Source organism: Colossoma macropomum, unplaced genomic scaffold, assembly GCF_904425465.1.
Source record: "Colossoma macropomum unplaced genomic scaffold, Colossoma_macropomum, whole genome shotgun sequence".
In the NCBI taxonomy this organism is placed as follows: Eukaryota; Metazoa; Chordata; class Actinopteri; order Characiformes; family Serrasalmidae; genus Colossoma; species Colossoma macropomum.
The window spans coordinates 32,135,060-32,159,335 of record NW_023494785.1 but is presented as its reverse complement, the minus strand read 5'-3'; the positions used below and the strand labels follow the sequence as shown (position 1 = coordinate 32,159,335).

At 39.9% G+C, this 24,276-nt stretch overlaps 1 protein-coding gene across 1 annotated transcript in view; it reads right to left on the bottom strand.

The window, feature by feature from the left end:
• Positions 1 to 24,276, bottom strand: part of cobl (cordon-bleu WH2 repeat protein) — a 95,888-nt gene that overhangs the window by 62,526 nt on the left and 9,086 nt on the right. The window contains 1 exon segment of the mRNA XM_036590681.1: positions 7,317 to 7,511. Within this exon segment, the coding sequence (XP_036446574.1) occupies positions 7,317 to 7,511 (195 nt within the window).

The following is a 24,276-nucleotide window of genomic DNA, read 5'->3' as shown; positions in this document are numbered from 1 at the left end:
ACGAAAGAACAGAGAGCTGGTTTCCTGTCAAGTTTACTGATGGTCTTAAGGAAATGAAGGTGTGAACTTGAAGTAGACAAGTGGTGTGTTTGCATTTTTGCATATTTGTCAAACTTCATTGTTTCATTGAAGGTGTGAACTCCTACATTTTGTAGGAGAACCATTTAGTGTAACCGAGTTCAGGACAGTATATGTGCCTGCTGTTAAATGATGTCAGTCACATTTACATTTAAGTTACATTACAATCAGAATATGTCATAACATGATTGCTGTATGATATTCTGTCCTTATCACATATGTGTCAAACCTCTTGTCAGTGTAAGGAGATAAAGTTCTCATTATTCATGCATCTACACTCAGCTCTGTCTTGTAGATATGGCTACATGCCCAAGTATGGATATATGGCCATGTTCCTCTGCTTATCAAGGCATTGATATTAGTTTAATCATTCACAGCTCCTGTCTTACTAAAAATAGTAACATATACTTTGGTATCTCACTGTTAGCTTGATCTCGGTTGATCAGAATGCAACGCTGAGTCATGACCACTCCCTAAACATTCACCACTTATACGTTAACACAGACATTCATACCTGAGTTCTACCACACTTATACATTAACACAGACATCCATACCTGACTTCTACCACACTTATACAGTAACACAGACATCCATACCTGAGCTCTACCACACTTATACAGTAACACAGACATTCATACCTGAGCTCTACCACACTTATACAGTAACACAGACATCCATACCTGAGCTCTACCACACTTATACAGTAACACAGACATCCATACCTGAGCTCTACCACACTTATACGTTAACACAGACATCCATACCTGAGCTCTACCACACTTATACAGTAACACAGACATTCATACCTGAGCTCTACCACACTTATACAGTAACACAGACATCCATACCTGAGCTCTACCACACTTATACAGTAACACAGACATCCATATCTATATACATTAACACAGATACAGCATAGCATAGATTCTGTTCCTACTCAAGAACAAATCCCAAATAAGAAAACAATAGTGACTGTCAGAAATGTCTTCTTAAGATCGATAGATAAATGAGGTCCAATGTGCCAACTGACTTAACATGCTAATGTGCAAGAACTGTTCATAAGTGTAAAGGCATGAAGAAATAAACTTTTCTGGAATTCGGCTGTTCTAACCCTCATTCGACAGAAGCGTCTGTGTGAGGGGAGCTGAAACAGGTGATGACCCAGATGTGATGGGTCAGCAATAATTTTCTCTGCAAGCTTTTCAATTCTGGAGGTGTGCAGATCTTTTCTGCAAGCCTGATGAAGCTGTTTGCCTGATGAAGCAGTTTGCGGTTGTTGTGCTTGATGAAAATGTTTTATTTCTGAAAGCTGAATAACACGAGCAAATCAAGCTTTTTATATTGTTTTACAGTTTTATCTGCTGGCAAACCCATGTAGGCACATCTTAGCAAATGCAGGATTAATACGAAAGAACAGAGAGCTGGTTTCCTGTCAAGTTTACTGATGGTCTTAAGGAAATGAAGGTGTGAACTTGAAGTAGACAAGCGGTGTGTGCGGGTGCGGGAAAGTTTTTAGACTGTCACGCGCATAGATTACAAGAGTGTGAGTGTGAGCATGGATGTGCATTAATGAGCAACGACAAAACTGAAAGGAGAGACTGCATGAAATATTTGTGAATTATTCTTACACTGACACTATGAAACTTCATGAACAGTATATCCTGTGTGCACCGTATATGATGTACATACAGTGCTATGAAAGTGTAATTAATTTCTGCCATTTTTGCATATTTGTCAAACTTCATTGTTTCAGACCTTGACCTACATTCCACATCATCAAAAGACAACATGACCAACACAAAATACAGTTTTTTAATGATCATTTCATTTATTAATAGAAAAAAGTTATCCAACGCTAACTGGCCTTGTGTGAAAAGTAATCACCCCCTTAGATATGCAATCAACCAATTAACCAGACTTACTAGCCAACTGTGATCAATTAAAACAGATACACTCAGTCTAGTTTTCTGCCATCCCTGTTGAATCTAAACATTACTTAAACAGAACATTTCCAGCAATGTGAAATAGGCTGAGAGATCTGGAAAGAGTTACAAAGCCATATCTAAGGCTCTGGGACTCTGGGTATCCATGGGAGAACTGCAAGGCATAAACCACTGCTAATCAGGAAGAACATAAATCTCACATTTGCCAAAAATACCCTGATGACCCCCAAGCCTTCTGAAGTAATATTCTGTGAACTGATGACTCGAAAGTGGAACTTTTTGGAAGACAGGGGTCCCGGTACATCTGGCGTAAAGCTAACACAGGATTCCACAAATAGAACGTTATGCCAATGATCAAACATAGCAGTGGTTGTGTGATGGTGTGGGGATGTTTTGCTGCTTTAGGGCCTGGGCGATTTGCCATAACTGACAGAACCATGGATTCTGCTCTGTATAAGAAAATCCTTCAAGACAAGGTCCAGGCACAAGTCCGTGATCTGAAGTTCAAGTGCAAGTGGGTTATGCAGCAAGACCGCAATTCAAAGCGCAAGAGCAAGTGCATCTCTGAATGGCTCAAAAGAAAAAAAAGCTTTTGCAGCGGCCTTGCCAAAGTCCTGTTTTGAAGCCCATTATGATGCTGTGTCAGGATTTTAAACAGGCAGTTCATGCCTGAAAGCCCTTCAATGTGGCTAAATTAAAGCACCTCTGCAAAGAAGACTTGGCCTGAATTCCTCCACAGTGATATGAAAGACTGATCTCCAGTTATAGGCTACGTTTACACAGCAGGTAAAAGTGGCCCAAATCTGATTTTCTCACCAAATCCGATGTTTTTGTTTGGCTTTTCACATTGTCTTTTAAATGTGACCTGTATGCGACATCAGTCTGAACAGATCTCGCTCCGAAACCGACCCGCATGCGCAAAAGAAAAATACTCCACGAGGCGGAGATAAACAGTCATGACGGCCAGTGAACGCCAGTCGCTCCTGGAGCTTCAGTTTCGTCTTCGCCAGCATCACAGGAGCGATTATGAAGTTCCAGTGGTTGACAGCTGGACTCATCACCCAGACTGTGTTCGTGTTCACCGTAAAAAAAGGCACGTTATTCAGTCACGGGCACTTCTGTGGTTCGTGTCCTCAGATTCTTTAAACGCTGCAGCCTCGGGCTCCTCCGGCCACGTTCGGCCGGTTCGTTCGAAACCTCTTCGAGCACAGAGCGGTTCGATGAGTCTCTTCTAATGTTTTGGTACAGAAACATCAGACTAAATGTTTATGAGTCTCAGCAGCGCGAAATTATGACGAATGTCGAGTTGGATTGACGTAAAAGTCGCATGAATTCCGATCTGGCTGTTCAGACTGAGACGCATTGCCGCAGATCAGATACGTATCGGATTTCAGTACCACATATGAAATCGTGTCAAATCGGAATTGAAAATGACAGATTCAATGCGTTTTTTGCTGTTCACACTGCCACACAGATGATACATCTGTGTCACATTTGAGGAAAAAGATCGGATTTGGGCCACTTTTACCTGCTGTGTAAACATAGCCATAGGAAGTGTTTGGCTGCAGTTGTTGCAACTGAAGTTGACTAACAGTTGTTAAGTTCAGGGGGCAATTACTTTCACACATAGGTGGTATAGGCATTGCACAACCTTTTACCTTCAATAAATGAAATGATCATTTAAAAGTGTGTTTTGTGTTTCATCATGTTCTCCTTGTCTTACATTTTGTAGGAGAACCATTTAGTGTAACCAAGTTCAGGACAGTATATGTGCCTGCTGTTAAATGATGTCAGTCACATTTAAATCACAAGTTACATTACAATCAGAATATGTCATAACATGATTGCTGTATGATATTCTGTCCTTATCACATATGTGTCAAACCTCTTGTCAGTGTAAGGAGATAAAGTTCTCATTATTCATGCATCTACACTCAGCTCTGTCTTGTAGATATGGCTACATGCCCAAGTATGGATATATGGCCATGTTCCTCTGCTTATTAAGGCATTGATATTAGTTTAATCATTCACAGCTCCTGTCTTACTAAAAATAGTAACATATACTTTGGTATCTCACTGTTAGCTTGATCTCGGTTGATCAGAATGCAACGCATTTCTCTGTCAAAATACAGAGATGGCATCTTGGTATTGATGGGTGTCAGGCTGATATCAACAAAATTCCGGATAATGATTCCCATTTCTTTACATCCAAATAACCAGAGGGTTGATTATTAGCCTTTTTTTAATTCTATCGCTCACACCAGGCTAAATCTTAGGTTCCCAACCAACAGGCCGCAAACTGGTACTGCGCTGAGGATCGTTTGATATCAGGCTGCAACAATGCAGCAGTGAAAAGGGGAGTTTGCAGCTTAACTCCTGAACTCCATCGTTCTATTATTATCAATGTAATTAATATTATCATAACAGCATTTCTTTTATTTAAATCTTAATAAATTCCATACAGTTTTACAGAATTTTAAACATATCAGCATACATCACGTCTCTGTCCGGCCTTGTCAGGTTAATGTAAGTGAGGATGTCAAAAATGAGTAAACTGACAACCTTAATAAATCTTTTAGTGGGGCTGCATACCCAGCAAAAAAGTCACAGGCAAGCACAAAAAAAGCAAGTTTAAAAAAAAAGGTCAATCGAAAAGATGACACCACGTCCATGTGGCAAAAAAACAGCCAAGGAAAATATGAGGCAAAAGATCTGTGGCAGATTATTTCAAAGGGGCTACATGTTCAAGGCAGAATGACCGGGACAACCACATTTAAAGCAAATCACCAAAGGTTTACCAATTTAACAAATGTCTACTGATTTCTCATCCCACAACATACAGCACTCTCCTAAAATACCGTCAGTACATGGTGATGCATGCAAATCTTCCTTCGTGAATTAATGCATCCTTTTGTACCAGACTGAAGCAGTTTAAACCAGTGCAGCAGTGCGTTCAAAGTTAGTTTCACTTTGGTTTTTAGCCACTTGCCACAACAGAATCATGTACAAAACAGTGTGCTTAGTGTGGGATGATGATTGTTTGGTGGGCCTGCATGTCCAATCACGTACATCATGGCATTGTCCAATCACATACATCGAGGCATGGTCCTCCCTAACCCCCATCGGTCCGTAAAAAACATTGTGGGCTGTGCATTGACAGACGCTGTTACAAAGGTTGAGAAGCCCTGGGCTAAATGTTTACATGTAAAAAAAAACATAACACATTTCTTGTATTTTCTATTAGCCAAATTGCAATATTAATAATATTTAATGGCCAAACTGACATTTTAAATGCTTAAATGAAAAAAACAACTGGCTAATAACACAAATCAAACAGTAATGTGTTCTAGTATTCAGAACTGACTTGGCTTGTTTTTGAAGAGTTGTAAAAGACAGGAGAGAAAATGCGGCTTACATGTCACAAATGGCTTTGTTCACTCCCTGAATTCTCATTATAGCCAATGAAAATCTATTCAGGTCAAGATATCACGCTCATTTACACAAAAGCATTTATAATTCCCTCACTGACTTCAGTGAGCAAGCCAAAACAAGCTAACACCACAAATGTGCCCATAATCATGATCTTACACTGAAACACAGCACACTCAAGTCATCTGAGCTCTTGTGCTAAAACCACAGGATGCCAGATGCTGATAAACACACAAAAAAATACTCAGCACAGGCAGAGACTTCCACCTTGGGTCCTTCAGCAGACAAAAATGAAAACCATGACATTTTTACCCAGTTGTGCATGTCCTTGAGTAACAATCTCAAACAATATCTCAGAAACTCAGTCACTGGGCCTCACAAATAGAGCCTGACCAATAAATCGGCATTCATAATGACTGATAAATGACGAAAAAGAAACAGAAAGGCGGAAGAGAGATCCTTCAAGAATGTTTGTTGACTTTGATATGCTGTGAGACATTAAACAAGTCTCAAAAAGGAGTTCCGGTACAGTAATGAGTAACAGGGCAGGTTCAGATGCCAGATGCTCCCGTGTTATGTGCCTGAAAAACCCCATTTGGAAAAGTGGAGGGTAACCCGAGGACCCGAGAGCCTGTCTGCATTTACACTGACATCCTGTCGCTCATATTATAAGACCCTCCCCTACCTTCCTCTCCGTCTACCTGGCTCAGAAAACATGATGGAATCTGGTAAGATGCTTGTGCTAGCAGGTTCTAATACTGAGGGGTGTGTGTGTGTGTGTGTGTGTGTGTGTGGGGGGGGTGTCTTGCAATAAAATAAGCATCAACACTGGAAGTGCTTTTCTAAGAATTATTACATGTAAAGGAGAGTTGGAGGCAAAATTAGTGACATTTATCCTGGACATGTATGTAAGTGTGGGACACAAAGAGTTAAACTGTTTGAATGGCTGAGTTTACACATCGAATTCTCAAGCAAGCCCCTTCCTCAGTAATTAACTCACCTAACTGAAATTCATTATTGACATTAGCCTGTCTTCCACAGCCCATACGTGGAGCCATTCAGCAGAGCTTGCATGCACTGCACAAAATTATTTCCTCTGTGGTTGATAAGGTATATGCCTTGATAAGGTATATGAACCACTTTCGAGATCCCCGGTGTACTAAATCATAACCCCCAGTTTAAGAACCCCTGCTCTGACTATTCTTAAGCAAAGAATCAATACGCAAATCAATACGAACTGATTGCCAAGTGTTTATAGTCTTGTAACTTTGCCATCTCCTCAGACAAAATAGACACTAGGGCTTCATGCCCACTCTAGCTAAATGCTGTCGCTGTACAAAGAGGTATTTGGAGAGAACTTGGACAGCATGATTAGCCAAAAAGTCTTTGTGTAAAAGCAAAATGTATTGGTAAGTAATCATAATTCGTAATTTGCCAAGTAGAATAAATCAATACTTTGCCAGGGCAAGCAGTAGTGTAGCCCTCCACTCAAGCAATGCTAGCATAATGCTATACATTTATCATCTATATCTGAATAACAAAGAAAGGCAACACCCTTAATAAACAGCCTTCCTCATCAAAGGAAAATCAAGCTTCTTCTGCAGAACAAGGATGTACACATAATAATTTACATCAGATTCAAACCTTAAGAAGATATCTCCTCTTTACTGACCTAAATATAGTTAACTACTATATTTACTATACTAATTGAGAGTCTAAAATCCTCATGGACAGAATTTCTCCACTTGTTTCAAAAGAAGTATAAGTGAGGTGTGATCCATATGACATCACAACATGCTTTTGTTATTGCTGACTTCTAGCCACAAGCACAGAGGAAACCATTACAATTGTGCAATGAAACTACCTGCCGTCCACAGTGACAGTGGTCTGGTAGCCAGCAGGCAGGGTGATATGGAGGTCCACCGTGGTTCGTAGCATGTTTTCCTTGGTGTCTCCATCCGGAGACCCTCCTCCATCGGGGACGGCATTACGGAAAATCTTGCGAGGGGCAGGCTGGGGAGCTGGGGGCGGAGGGGGGGCCTTGGCCTTCATTCTCCTTCTGTGGGATTGAGAGAAATGAGATATGAGGGACTAAACTAGCCTGGGAAATGCAGATTCTACTCCAACTCTACAACTAACTGTTACTTATATTTCAGCTTATAAACTCCAACATTTTGTTTCTCTTGCATGCTTTGTGTTTGTAGGTATACAACACTGCCCCATGCTACTTCTTTGTAACTACAACCCTGGAACAATAGTCCTTGCATTTCTTAATGTTACAAAATGAAGTGTGGTCAAGATTGAGCTATCAGAGTTGTCAAGGTGACAGACTATTTGTCTCTATGTAATCAGAAGTGTCCACTTATGTGTGTCTCTTATCTGCAATTAGTGCCCTCAGATAATTCAAAGGCAACCTGAATATCACAAACAATATTTACAGATAAATGCACCACTACAGCAACAGCATCAACAACACACACGTTTAAGCATCTATGTTAAAAGGTGAATTTGCAAAACAACAAATAATAATGATATACATTTTCTAACCTGAACAAAACTCAGGCCATACACTCACACTTTCGGAACAGTGTAAATACTTATTAAAAACTACTCTTACTATTTCTCAAATATACCCCATCTAGCACCATACTATGATTAAAGATGGCACCACATCACATCTTCTTTACCAACGCTGATATTAGAAACTTCAGAATTGGCTGATACTAGAGGTATAATCAACGCATCATGACATTGTGATGCTGTGGATAATTTTTTAATTTGTCATCAAAAGCAAATGCATTGTTTGGGCACCAAATATTGCAAACAACCAGAACAACCCAACACAAGCATGTTCTTTAGTAAGCAGTGCAGCAACATGGATACACCAATCACAAACCCAATTCCAAAAAGCTGTGACAGTAAGTAAAACGCAAATAAAACCACAAAGCAGTGATTTATAAATCTACCTACCTCCCACTTGGAATGGTACTGTATTTAATAACATCAATGACACTTCACATGGGCTGCATAGTATAAAAACACAAGTACTATTTACATCAATCAGTGCAGTTATTCACACTCTCAATGTATATAGAAAATGTGAAAATATGTAGGTTTTTAATAGGAATGTTCCTGCCATTCTGGTTATTTACTTAATTGCTGGATAAATACTGACTCATTTTTTATCTTTTAATGATTCCCATGTCATATAGCAACACATCTTGCAGTGCTTCTTGAGTAAAATATGCTGAAGTCGTTTCAAAAAGATATTGCAAACTGCCCAGTAGCAATATATTAATGCCTGAAGAGTAGTGAACTGCAGGCAATCACTGATTAATAGTAATCTCAATACAAAAGATGGCTAAAGAGCAAAAAATAAAGGCTTTCCCTACAAGCATGCCTACAATCAAGCAAACGCCCTACACGACACCACCACTCTCACTCAAAGACCTTGAAGGAGGACACAAGTAAATCATTCACAAGTTTCAATGTCACTTCTCTTTCCCAGCTCTTTGTCGAAAAAAAAACACGCTACAGTAAAGTGTCATTTTGCAAACATTCAGCTGTCACATGTGCAAACTGAACACTAACAAATGTCTTTCATATCACTAAGTCAATCAGTCCAACTTTCTTTTCTCCTCAGAGCAAATATTAATACGAGATAGGATCACTGGACTCACTTCAAAGTAGTCCTGGTCTCCGTGTGCCGACAGTTCGTTTGACACTGTTTAAGAATCCCCGCAAGGACCAGAGCAAAAGGAGCAGCGCAGAATGTCGGACGAAGTCTGTACAGGACAGCTGTTGGTGGAATGCACGTGAATGTGCTGCAGTAGGTAGATGTTGACCTCAGCCTGTTAATTATTAATAAAGGCTGGTTCTCTAGTATCACAGCCCCGTTGTGTCATGCACTTATTATGCAATCTGTGATGTGTTCGTTGAATGTGTAACAAGCCAGGTCAGACCAATCAAAGGTACAGATCTGATAACAAGAAACAATGACATAAGATTGTTATTGACCTGTCCTATGAACGTTACATGAAGAGTTGTGAAGCAGCAGTTGTTCAAGTCTGCTGGTTTGGTTAGCGCCACGATACGTGCGAATGGCCACACCTCCGGTGTTGACAGGATAGGACGTCCTGAAAGTGTGCTCTTGTCTAGAGCTCCGTGCCTGCACAGCACCTCCAACAAAGAGCTCTTTAGGACAGAGCCAACTTCTGTGGGAGAGCAGGAAACTCTCAGTTTCCCAGCTGGCACTTCCAAACACGAAGCGTCCAGTGCGACTAGGTTACTAATGGATCTCCTCAGTCCTTTAAAAGATGGGCTTTTAATGTTTGGCTGGTCATGTTTAGGACACTGGTATATACTTTCAGTGGGGTTACACTGAGAACTCTCCATGGTATAAATCATACAATGGAACAAAGTTGAAAAAACTGAGAGGAAGCAGTTTTTTAATTTGCTCCAAAAATGCTTTGAACGACGTCAAGAAGGGCTCTAAGCAGCTAGATGATTCAATGTGAAGAAATGGGAAGGTGCTTGGATTGTGAATATGAATAGCTGTATAACTATTCCAGTTTTTGTTGGGTCAGAACTGAACTAGAGGAGCTAACATTCCTTTAATGAAATAGTTAACTGCATGGTTTTCCACTTTCCACAAAGTTAGCCAATTAGCCAAGATGTTGTCTGCTGTCTAAATTGTGCTTACTTAGTTTAGCGCTGCAGCTGCGAGGCTAACAGTGCTAACAAACAGTGGAAGTTAACAGTCACCTAAATCATTTCTACAAATGCCTGCCAAACGTGTCTTATATTGGCTTCAAATTATGTCAATAAACTACAGAAACTTGATAACAAAAAACAGCTAAAAGACATAGACAGATGTTATTTACACATTTAAACTAAAATCTGAACTACATTATCATCCACTTAACGTCCCTCTAGGGCTGTCACAATCAGGAAATTTTAGCTGAAAATTAACTGTCATATAAATAACTAATTAACAACTTGTCTTTTTCTAAATTGTCTTTTTTTTCCATATGCGACTATTAAAGTGGCCAAATTAACTAATTAGCTATCTAGCTATGTGTACTTAATCAAAGCCCTACTGTTACACAGAATCACGTGAGGAGTCGATCAAAGCTGCACTGTTTCTTTAGAGTGAAAATACAAAAACTCATTCTGCGAGCATCTATGTTAAAAACGTCAGAATAAGCTAGTTGACAGGTAAACAAACATCACTTGCATTGCCCTCTGAACATTAGAGCAACAAGTTTTTTTAGTCCCATGATGTGTCTTATATTTACATTTATTTGTCTTAACCTAGCACATCAAATTCACATCGCTCACTGAGGAATAACTGAAATCTAAGTGATTGTGGAAAATGATTGCAGGCAACTTAAACAACTGCAGTGATCTCAAAAAAAGGGATTAGGTGATTACGTAATAAGTGTGGTGGACCTTATTCTCACTTTGTAATACTATTCTGCTTTCAAATTGTGGGAGGATATAGTGGAGGAGCATGTAGGTAGCACGAGCACAGTAATGCCTAAGGCTCTCTTAGTGTAAGAAACTTAGAAGTTGCATATTAAATAATGATAACCCTACAAAAACGAGGTGTCGCATTCCATTTTGCAAAATGATTTGGTTGTTTTGTGTGGAAAGATATCAAATTGGTATTCAAATAATTCCAGTTATCTAAAATGGTTGCACTTCTTTCAGCTACACAAGGTTTTTTCAGTTCTTATAGTCCATAGCGAGTCATACTGGGTTTTGGTCCTCTAAGGCCACACAAAGTGTGATTTATGAATGTGTTCTATTCAGACATCGATAAATTATGTTACTGCAAATAATGCAGTGAATTTACAAAATAAAAGAATGATTCAATAATTTATATTTTTCAAATTGCGTTGTACAGTATCTCACATTTTTGCACTGTTCATTTGCATCAGTGTGTAAAACCCTTAAGGATGTTCTTAGGAAGATCCTACTAACAAAATCCGTTTGAAAAAAGCATATATTGAAAAGCAAATAGCTGATTACGATGGCCAATGCCTCATGCTAATGCAACCACACACTGGCAGAGTTTTAGGCTAAGGGATATCAGTCACATTATCACTGTCTCTGTCAGTCATTACTGACACTGCATCTTATCAGTTATAGGTAGGTAAGAGGCCTGGGCTCAAACCCAGCTGTCTCAACACACTATTAGCCGACTAGCCTGATTAAGAGATTAGCGTTTATGGGTGCCTGCTCATTCCATGACCTCAATCGGCCCCCGCTCCCTCTCTCTTCTGCTCGTTCTCTCTCTGAAACCGTCAGTAAAACCCAACATACCATGCTCCAGTTCATTGCTTCAACTGCAGAAAAAGCTCCTGTCATAGGAGCAATTTGGGAACCAGCCTCTCCAGGAAATCCAGGTTCCATGCACTTTGGCTTAAGCTTTTGGCTAAAAGTTTGATGTTAGGTAAGACGGACCTAAGATATCCTATTCTGTTCATACACTTTCATACAAGTAGAATGCTAACCATGTACTGAAATAGAGGCAACTCTACTGTGCTATTTTGGTCAAGCCAAATGAGAAGCAAATGAGTGCAAGTGAAAGTGGGTTGTATATTCATATGTTTTATTTTTTTAAGAAAAATATGAAAATATTGTTAACACGTGTACAAGGTCTCCTTGTCTGGGAGGGTAAGAATGCAAAAGAGGCCATCTGATGGTGAGATCCTAAGAGCCCTAGCTAGACAGTGAGGCACAGGTCACTGCATATAATAACAAACAATAGGGCTGGACAAGCAAGAGAGGTTCTAACCTCTTCTATCCTCCTGTTCACACTGAAATGGTCAAAAATGACCTATTTAATGTTCATAAACTTTACCTGGGGATAACATGCTGCAAATTTGCTGAAATAGAAAACATTAAATCTGTAATTTCTGTAATTTTACAGCAGGACCATTCTGCCAGTCATTATGTAACTCCACATTACCATTCTGAGAAGGCTTAACATAAGAAACTGAATGAAATGTTGAAAAAGACACATTACTCCAAAATATTAGCGGCATAAATGAAAATGAGCCCATTTTGTACAGCTTAGTTTCGTACATAAATATAATATTTCCTGTGGGGGGCAAGGTCTTGTTTCAAAGCTCAGAGCAACACGCGCTTACAAAGGCAAGAACTGAAGTGACAGCTTGTCCAAATACCTTGGTCCAGGAAAAACAGAAAAGACTGACTTGAAAGAGGTGGCTGAAGGGTTTCAAGTAGTCATTTGGCAACTATACCACGATTCACCCTCCACTCAAACAAAGCAGCCTGTTTGTCAAAGGAAAGTTCACAAACCTCTCAACTTTCTGCCTCCGAGCACGCTGCCCAGATTAAGCTGGCTGTGCTCTTTCTTAAAATGAAATGGTGAAAACAAGACAAGAACATATTTCTCATATATTAAAATATATTCGAACTTTAAATACATTACCATGCAAAAATGTATTTTGCAAAGAAAATAAGTAGTAAGTAAGAAGATACATATCTATAGTCAACAAAAGATTTCCAAGTCATCGGGCCTCATTCACCAATATCTTCCCAAGTTTTTTTGTAAATTTGTTCTTGAGAAAGGTCCTAAGAGAAAGTCTGCGTCAGATTCATGTTGTGTTCTTAAAAAGCATAATTGTTCACATGAATTGTTCACATTGTGCTTTTCAGTGTGTGTAGATTCCCAAGAACTAGGGCGGGGCGATAAAACGATAACGATAAGTATCGCAATATAACTTTTCCTCGATAGAGCGATAAGACAGGTTCGATAAATTTTCGATATAAAACACCATTCTCACACTTCCACGTTTTAGAGAAAGCCCTGGTGGCGCTTTCTACTGCAAGGAAAGCGACACTACTCTGCTGTCGCCAGGAGAGGGCACCCTCCCGAGTTTTTCGATTTGATTTGGAGGGAGGAGGCCACGAGTAAAAAAGGGTCGCCAAATATACTTTAGCAACATCTGAAACGTGGAGTTATACAGTCCCTGTTTGAGTGGAGCGACCGGCGATCTGTTCTCCTGTGACCGAGTGTGAGTGACGAGATAACAACTTTAGCAGCGTTAAATCACGTCTACAGCGCCGTGTTACAGCGCCAAACCGTCATATTTTAGTATTAGTGAATTCTCAAGCAACGAAAGTGAAAGAAAGAAGTGGGTTAATGTTCGAAAGTAAACTGAGGAAGCTGTGAGGCATTGGGAAGTGAGAGAGCGCAATCTTTCCAGGCTAGCTGTTTTTAACTGCTGGCTAATTGAAGCAGCGCTCCGGCAAAACACAGTGAATTGATGATACTGTAGATCAAACAAAATCACACAAAATCACCGCTTTCCGTTTAAACATACCTAAAAGGAGGACTCTGTTTGTCTGGTGTGAGAGATTCACACTGCAGATAATGCTTTTACACAGCAAACGTCAGATATACTGCGGTTCACCCCTTAAACTACTACGATAGCATAGAGAAATCCAGTCATCATTAGCTGGTGTCTGAATACTGTGATATGCTCTGACATGGATGTGGTAGGAGTGACAGCAGTGACCTACCGAACCGAGTTGACGTTGTTGAGAACTGTTGTTGGCCACTTGTTTAGCATTTGTAATGGGGTAGCCGAGCGCTCGTCACCAGACAGATAAAAATAATCTGTTTTCTTTCTTAAATTATGACTATTACAAAAATTGCAACTGTGCTTTTCAAGCTGATAAAAACAGCTCAGAAACTTTCTCCCACTCTCCCATGACAGATTAGTGAAATGTTCCACTGTTTGCCGAGTGTTTATCATGATCTGACCATAAATGATAGTTCAAAACCACAATTAACCACCCAGGAGCAAAATCAGCCTTCAAACGTGAAAGAAATAATGATTTGACATTTATCGCGATATGTATCGATATCGAACAATATGAATTTTGTTTATCGTGATAACGTTTTTGGCCATATTGCCCAGCTCTACCAAGAACAAATCCTAAATAAGAAAACACTGGTGAATGACCAGTGGTGAACGAGGCCCAATGTTATGTCTCCTAAATCCACAAGAGGGTGATCAGTGTAAAGTATCAATTGACCCCAAAAGCACATAGTGATTAGAGCAGTGACCCTGGGGGTTGCCACACACTTTTGCCCATTAGCGTTATTCAGTTTATAAAATAAACATATTGCCTCAGTGGGAATGACTGAGCTGCTTAAAACCTGTTGGGTGTTTGCGAATCCCCACAGTATGTGGATCCCCATTTAATTCTAATAAAAGTCAAAACAAATCGTTGTTTTGTTTGTTTATGGTCAGCAATAGCATGTTCTTCCCTCTGATTGGTAACTTGGTAACCATGTTGGCAGGTTCCTTTTATCTGTGGCTTTACTATCTATGTTCTCTAAATTAATTTGAATTGTGGATATAGTCTTTTTTATGTGAAATATTTTCTGCATTTGAATATGCAGTTTTTTACATTAATGGACATTTGAATGTCAGTTATTATTTCGACGGCCCTATGCAGCACCAGCCAAAAAACTGGAGACATCTACTCATAGAAAGTTTCTTATATTGTAGTATTTTCCACATTTTATAATAGTAATAATAATTTATAATAATACAAACTCATGCAGAATTACTACAATCAGAAATATTGCTGGTTAGCTATTTAGACCCAGTCACAACACCAGTTGCTCAAACAGAAGAACAAGAACCAACATTACAGTAAAGAGGCTCTCCTGCACGATGCGTGAGGCATCGAGCTCACCTTCCTCAGCAGCGTCACTGTCACTAGTGAGCATCTAGAGAAATCACACTGCATCCATGTTTGAATGTTCATGATGGCTGAACTGGGTATTATTTGTTTGTTGATATCCCTTGGTTTCAAAATTCAAACATCCACTGAGGGCAGATGGGAATGTTATTATTACTGTGTTTTCATTTAATAATAAAAACGGATGTATGTTATTTGGTTTATATTCAGTTGACCTTGGTCTCCTCAATAAGGTGGTTATTCTCAATAAGCTTCAGAGAAGAAGAGATAGAATAACCTCATCATTTACTTCCAAAAGTTACAATGCAAAGTAAGACTTGAGAGTATTATATTTAATACTATACTATAATAAGAAGAATGTTTTTATGCTCTACATTATTCAATGTTAGAATTTTTTTCTTCATATTTAGAGGAAAGGGAACAGTGAAACACTATTACTGAACTTGCCGACTTTGTGGCATCAGATTGCAAGCTCACAATGGCTCTCCAACACAAAACAAGCACAGGTGCCATTCAAAGGTCGCCCTGTCTCCTCCACTTTCAATATCAAAACAAATTCCCATGGCCAACATGATAGGTGATCTCATGAGAAGAGGCACATTTTCATTGTCTCATGAATGGTGTTCAGAATGAGGCATGACTGGTATTTATACATCATGTGCATAATCCAAACAATGGAGTAAGTGAAGTTTAATATTGGGGATTGTTGACTTAAGATAAGGAAGATGCCTCTCAAAGATGAGTAATAAAATCTGGCAAATTTGTGATCCTCATGGTGTCAGAAGTGTGCTAACCCATAAACTACAGGAGTAAACCATCCACCTGCTTTTGGAGGATCTCTCTAAGCAACTGGAGCATAAGAGCTGACCTGTAAGCGCTTGGCCGAGTGGCTGAGCATCCACACAAACAATAGCAGCTTTATTAGAGCCCATTAATCCTGCTTTTGTTCGGGCCTTTCTGTTTTAGGCCAGGACACAACACAGTGAATCAGAGTGCAGCAGCCACTCAAGTCTAAAGTCAAAGGATTTTATGAGGCAGGAAAGAAGAACTGTGCGTTAGTCATTATTTCCTAAAAGGAACAGCTAAAAATAATGACCAGTTACAAGGTTCCTCTGCGCTGAAAATCAAACAGGGTCAGTTATTGAAGGAAAATGTCACCACTATTTTAATCCATGAGAAAACATGCAAGAATAAGGAAACCCTGATGCTGGTAGTAAGACCAAAACTAGAAATGCCGACATGGCACAAAACAGGTTTCGAGCTTTTGTGTTGTCAGGGAGTTCCTTCACTCTCAGCCTCGACTGGACAAAACAGCACAACAGCACGTGCCTCTCAGCACCCACAGCGTTCTCTTAGCAACCTATATTTAAACTCTGAAAGAGAGAGAGAGAGAGAGAGAGAGAGAGAGAGAGACAGACAGAAAGTGTGAGACCTGGGGGAGTGGGGGACGGAGAAGGAAAGAGCGAGAGAGGGAGAAAGAGAGAGAAAGAGAGAGACAGACAGAAAGTGTGAGACCTGGGGGAGTGGGGGACGGAGAAGGAAAGAGCGAGAGAGGGAGAAAGAGAGAGAGCGCTCTACACCCAAACAGCTGCAAATTTATGACTGAGGAGGCTTCACGCGAAGAATGAATGACTCAGGCGACAGACGGCTCTGGAGGGATATTCGACTCCTCTCCAGCGTTTGTTTGCCGTTGCTAGGCATGTGGCCTCTGGCTATCTGTGCCCGCCCTCACTCTCTGGTTACAGGGCTGCTCGGCTAGTGAAGACGCCCTGCCCTGTTTACAGTTTGGGGGGGCACTCCCTTGGCACAGTGCTTTCAGACAGCTTCAAAGCACTGTGGACTGTGAAGAAGGCAGTGACAACATGGACTAAAAGTGCACTACAGTAGCTTTAAGAGAAGCACTCCAAGAACAACACAGGCCCACTGCTCAAGTCTGCTGTAACAGTACAGTACCAGTAAAACAAACATGAAAAGTACAGTACCAGTTTAGAAACAGGGGCGTCAGGCAAGCCACAATTCAGGGGGGTGGGGGTGCAATTAGAGCAGGTGGCATAGGGGTCCTTCCCCAGAAAAAAAAGAAAACAATGACGAAATTTATGTGATTTGACATATTTTCATAATTTTCAAAGACTCTGGGGGGGATTATTTTAAAACTTTTTTTCAGTTTTTGTTCCTCAGTAATCTCTCACTTTATATTACAGTAAATTCTTTTCATGTCAATTATTTGTGCTGTTATGGTTATTAAATATGACACTCGTTTATTCACTCACTTCTACACCTACACAGCTGACACCTTTTTTGAAAAGAGCTAAATATTGTCTGCTTCAGCCAAAAAGGGGCATAAATTCACATAAAAAAGACTATATCCCTAATCCAAATGAATGTAGAGAACATAGATAATAAAGCCACAGTTGAAAGGAAGCTGCCAACATTGTAACAGCTGTATTTTCAAACACAATGCATAGGAAGCAGCATGAGTACAGATGAGCCCGTGCTGACATCACTTACAGTGACGGCTCCTCTGCCAATAAAAGCTCAGACTCTTCCGGCCGGTTGAAAGATCCATCACCATTACTAGCCTAAGTACATGTAAGCTGTAATCACACATACACACTGATATAACTACAGATACGATAATAACTAAGCGTATGATTTGCATGCCTACCTTAACGTCTGTCTGCGAGACTGCAAAAAAAGGAATCCCTAACTCTGTCCAAGTTCACTTCCGGCCTCGACTGCAGTGACCATCAGGGCAGCCATAATTTCTTGCTGTGGTCTGTAGTTTGTTCTTCATGAATTTAAGTGGTAAAAACTATCAGCTCGCTGCCATTAGATTCACAGAGCTCTCCTTTACCAACATTAAACAGGATGCTATGCTGTCAAAAGTCAGGGCTGAAAAACCAGATTCAGGGATGGTAACTAATTCTAGCTGGTACCAGCCATAGCCAACCATTTTGCAAAGTAAACTATGCCTATATTTCTCAAATGCAATTAAGTGTGTATAACTAACCACATTTTCACATATTTGAAACAGAGACTGATGCTCTACTAACCACTTCAGCAACACACGGTTTATTAACCCTTCAGCACTGATGTGCATAGAGTGCTTTGTGCATCTGTAGCTGCTGTTATGGACCAATTTCATCCTGCAACTTTTGGAAAAAATTAACAGCACAGTGAAAGGGGCTATGTGACTTTTTTGAGGTATAATCTATGACATAATTAGAAGAATACATTTGATTCATAATATTAAATGACCATAACTACATATTAGAAAAAATAATAGAAGTAAAATAAAATAAAATAAAATAGGCACCTGCCTCCCCTACTTGAATGGGAATGATGTTCCTCTTTGGACACACCTACTCAGAGAAGAGTTTTCTTTACTTTTACTATTCTCCACAATGTAGAACATCATTGAAGTGTTTATCTATTTAAAAGTCTATTTCAGATTACTCAAGGTAGTAGTGGGCGATATAGAGCTTAATCTGGTGCAGAGGTTGCAGTTCTTCCAGGTTTTACTTTTGTCATAGCCTTTATACCAGTATGACACAATAAGTGTAGATAATGGAACATACACTATATTGCCAAAAGTATTCACTCACCCATCCAATTCATTGAATTCAGGTGTTCCAATCCCTTCCATGGCCACACATGTATAAAACCAAGCACCTAGGCATGCAGACTGCTTCTACAAACATTTGTGAAAGAATGGGTCACTCTCAGGAGCTCAGTGAATTCCAGCGTGGTACTGTGATAGGATGCCACCCGTGCAACAAGTCCAGTCGTGAAATTTCCTCGCTACTAAATATTCCACAGTCAACTGTCGGTGGTATTATAACAAAGTGGAAGCGATTGGGAACAACAGTAACTCAGCCACAAAGTGGTAGGCCAGGTAAAATGACAGAGTGGGGTCAGCGGATGCCGAGGCGCATAGTGCGCAGAGGTCGCCAACTTTCTACAGAGTCAATCGCTACAGACCTCCAAACTTCATGTGGCCTTCAGATTAGCTCAAGAACAGTGTAGAGAGCTTCATCGCATTCATCGCATTCGCTTCATCGAGCAGCTGCATCCAAGCCTTACATCACCAAGCGCAATGCGAAGTGTCGAATGCAGTGGTGAAAAGCGCCGCCACTGGACTCTGGAGTGACGAATTACGCTACAGTTTGGTGGTTGCCAGGAGAACGGTACTTGTCTGACTGCACTGTGCCAAGTGTAAAGTTTGGTGGAGGGGGGATTATCGTGTGGGGTTGTTTTTCAGGAGTTGGGCTCGGCCCCTTAGTTCCAGTGAAAGGAACTCTTAATGCTTCAGCAGACCAAGAGATTTTGGACAATTTCATGCTCCCAACTTTGTGGGAACAGTTTGGGGATCGCCCCTTCCTGTTCCAACATGACTGCGCACCAGTGCACAAAGCAAGGTCCATAAAGACATGGATGAGCGAGTTTGGTGTGGAAGAACTTGACTGGCCTACACAGAGTCCTGACCTCAACCCGTTAGAACACCTTTCAGATGAATTAGAGCGGAGACTGCGAGCCAGGCCTTCTCGTCCAACATCAGTGTCTGACCTCACAAATGCGCTTCTGGAAGAATGGTCAAAAATTCCTATAAACACGCTCCTAAACCTTTTGGAAAGCCTTCCCAGAAGAGTTGAAGCTGTTATAGCTGCAAAGGGTGGGCCAACATCATATTAAACCCTATGGATTAGGAAGGGGATATGCGTGTGAAGGCAGACGAGCGAATACTTCTGGCAATACAGTGTACATCCAGAGTATGACATGCTAAGGTTGTTCCATTTAGCTGAATGGTTGAGTCAGGGATGTTGAGGCATGTTTTAAGTGAAAATAAAAATGTAGCAGTCCCTTGATCACATCCCACTGTGTTGTCAACTGCTGTCTGAGGTAACAGTCCAATGTGTTGTAAAGAGACATAAGAATGGAATGAATAGACAGGCTGTGTCCAGATTTTGCTACTGCTCCTGTCCTCCGCCTCCCTTCCTACTGAACCCTCACCCTGGAAGAACATGGAGGAATGGAGAATGCCAAGCTCTGGCACTTCAATCGCCCACCCAAGGCCTGAGAAGGCTGGCGGTCTTAAAGTTCCATGGCTGCTGGAATAAACACCGCTCCTTCTCCAGGGAGACGGAGAGCACAAGGCCCTCTGGTACAAACACACACTGCCATTCTGGGACCAATTACTTACCACCAGTGGGGAGGAGAAGAGCAGAGAAAAAGAAAAGATTTAAAGAGCAGCTCTCTTTATTATGGCCACATGTGTCTATTATAGTCACCCTCACAGAGGAATGAATGAACTTTACTGGCGGACGGCCTGCACATTCTTCAGTCACCTGTGGAGCCACTGATCACATGAAACAGTTTAACTTTTACAAATAGTAAATTTTACTTCTTTAACTTTTCTCTGGATTAAATGTGAATATACAAAGCATAATTATTTGACATTGCTTGTTTACTAGCATTTCACTGGTTATTATTGGTTTCAATAAAAAAAAAAGTGGCAATAATATCCACTGATTATTTATTTATTCTTAATTACTTGTTCTAATTAGAATTATTAAAACAATTAGGATTGTTTTTGTCCATTTTTTCCTGCTCTTTTTTTAGCTTTCCTGTAAAGCACTTTGTAAAACTGTATTTTAATGTCTGAAAAGAGTTATATAAGTAAAAACTAAGATTAAAATTTTATGTTTTCTACATTAGTTTAAACACAATTTTGGAAGTTCACTTCTTCACAAAATGTATTTTTGAGCATATCGTGGACATAATCAGTACTTTAAACACACTTTGCAACTGTATTTTTCATTACAAAGGCATAATTAGCCCTGTTTATTTCCGTTTAGCGCAGTACATGAATTGCTGAATACAAATCATTGGGTTCACAGTTTTTGATTTTTTTATGTGACAATACTTCTGCCTGTTCCAATGCATCAGATGTCATAAAACATAAACAGTGAATAATGAAAATGTGATCTCTCTAAATTAGTGTAATATGTATTGTATGTTTTGCAGACTGTAGCTACAGGGGTTTGTGTATGAGCGTTTGGTATATTCATAACAGTATTCAGTATTTCGAATGTCTTTCTCTGAAGAATGACATTCTTGTTGCTTAAACAAAACTAGTTTGTAAAGAGAATGAAATCTTTTTGTGCACCTGTCTACAGATGACAAACATAGCCATACACACATATTTTGAGGAGCGGTGAAAAAAGGACACACTGAATGTGAATAAGAGTCTTTTGTTTTTTTTTGTTAATTTTAACACTCAGGTAGAACGGTAATGCTTTACCTTGCCTAAATGTGAAAATATCAAAGCAGGAAACCAGACACCGATCTCTAGCATGGGGGCCATAGTGGGACCATCCCCCAGGTCTACTGGTGCTCATGCCTGCTTGGGCTCACATAAATCATTCTTATAATGAAAAATATCTTTCGGTCCCCCACGTGATTTCTGGGATGGGTATACTTCTGAGTAAGCGATGTGCTAGTGAAAATCATACCTTAATGGAGGCAAGTGTAACATGAATAAAATATAGTGTATATTTGTAAATAGGATTTCTTCCAAAATGACAAAGAAGACAATAAGAACTTTGTCATCCCATCTATATACCAGAGGCCTTTATAGTGGAAAGTCTGCAGGACCACACAGTGAATACACTCAATTATAATACAATAAACACAAAAAATACAAAATTACATACTGAAACGAATGCGTAGCAGACAGGGGTGTGGTCCAAAGCGAGTGGTGCATGAGTGGTCGTTTTCTAATTCTACAGCTGTTCCTTCTTCCTTCTACCTTATTTAATTGCCCTGTTTTTCTGAAAGCAAATGGAATACATAAACTGTGCTCCTGATCAAGGACAAAGTTCCTCAAGCACCCTAATAAACACAGCTGAAAAGCCCAGTTTTGTCCTTCTGTGTTTTGCTGGGTCTCTTTACCAGTGTTTTGTTGTGAGGCATGAATTACCAAATATGCTATAATACTAATATAGCGTATTCACAGGCCTGAGCCTGGTGATGGTCGCCCTCATCATGTTGCCCCAGTGACTGTAAACCCTCAGTTTTAAACGAAAATAAAATGTTTATTTACTGATCTATTTCTTGCAAAGCACAGGAAGACAGCAGTATTTCCACATGTAAACAAGACTGAACTTTTAACTTGATGTGATATCCTACATTAGTATAACATTTATTGCACTTCACATAGCTGAGACTGTTGTAGAAATACTGCCGAGCTTCCGTCACAGGGGAAAAAACGTGAGTAAAAACATGTCTCATCTCTATCCATCAGGAAAAAAGCTTCGTGGGGCTTCAAATGGCTTCAGAGAAAAAGGAACTGCATTATGCTATGTGGTAATGACGGTAGAGTTTGTACGATGTTCGCAGACTATTTAGTGTTGTGCTGACTGAGCTGTTCATTTCGTTTTGACAGCTATGGAAAGTATTTCTTGTATTTTAGGCAAAATGTGTAACTTTTGAGGTCAAGCTTTTGAAGTAAACTGTACATTCTGTTTCAAGATATAGATTTAGAAAATATGCAAGCAAACCTTTTCCACATGATGCAATGATTAACCCTCACTGAAGTCTTGTAAAGGGTGTGGTAAACTGTACTTTTTCCCTTTGCCAGTGACTCAAGGTCACAACAGTCATAAGTTCTGGAAATATTCACTGCAAATATCCAGGAGAAAGAAGACAATTCACAAAGTGTACGAGCTGTTAGGTCTCTTAATTCTTGCAAAATACAGAAGGCAAAAAACATATATTTTATGGCTGACAAAAAATGTAAAAATTATGGATTATTATTAGATAAGGTAAGTTAAAAAGCCTCTGCACACCAGGCTCACAACTTTGCAGCCACTTTGTCATATCACAGAGTATCTCTGACAGTCACTGTTTAAAATATGGTGCAGAAGCTGAAGAAATAACCTTTTTAGACACAACCATACCAGCAATTAAGGGTTGTTGTTGAATGTATGAGAGAGTGGACACTGGAGCACTGCAGTTCACACTGATGGGGGTCAGGATGCATATCAAGCATTTCAGAGAACCACCGAAAGATACTAAACCAGAGTGAAGACCTGATGATGATCAAATACTGAGGTCTATGGAACTGAATCAAACTGTATCTAGAATCTGTGGAACAGCTGGACAGGCTCTCCTCACAACTTTCCTCTGTTAATCTCATGCTCCTCCCTGAGATGATTAGTGTTGGGGTATAAAAATAAAATTAACACTAAGTGGAATACAAAACTATTTTTCTTTGAGCTGCATGGAAGAGGCAGATTTTTCTTGTCTATATATAAGCCTCACGCACCGCAGTCCTCTGTCCTTCCAGACACAGAACGCCCTGTCCAGCTGAGAAGGCTGAAATAGACGACCTACAAAATTGGAGTATGGGTAGAAGCTGGTGGAGCTTTAGTAAAGTAGGTTCTGAATCCTCAGTGAGTCCTTTAGTGTAAATTTATTGCACTTCACTGCCCTGGTAGGTTTCTCTTTGAAAGAGAGCAAGACCAGAAACGAAGACCTTGGGAGAGACATGACCTCCAACTTAATGTACACGTTATTTCTCTTAGAACACAAAATCTCTTTTTATTATGTTATTCTTGTACCAAAGGTTAAGTTTGGCTGCATTCAACAGAGGAGCATAATATAGACAAAATATCAGACAGCATCTATAAAGCTTTTCTTTGGTGCATTGCAATACATCAGAAGAATTTCAGTGTTTTTTTTTACATTTCCAAAAAAATTAATTGGATGTGAACAATGAATGTGAACAAAAAGTCAATCAGAGTGGTTTGATGTGAAATGTTCCCCTCTGCCCAGTCAGAATTGTTCACAATGGTGGTGATAGGAACCAGACATCGGAAGAGTAATGTTTCTAAAAGCTCCCTCACAGAAAGTCACACAGGAAATGTATATGAATACACTGCCTGATGTCTGAGACACTGTTTTCTGAAAGTTTTGTTCTAAAACATTTTTTCAAATAATGGCAATGTGGTATATGCAGGGCGTTGCAAGGCAAAATAGTACCAAAGAAAAATGTGGTACTATTTTCAGTAGTA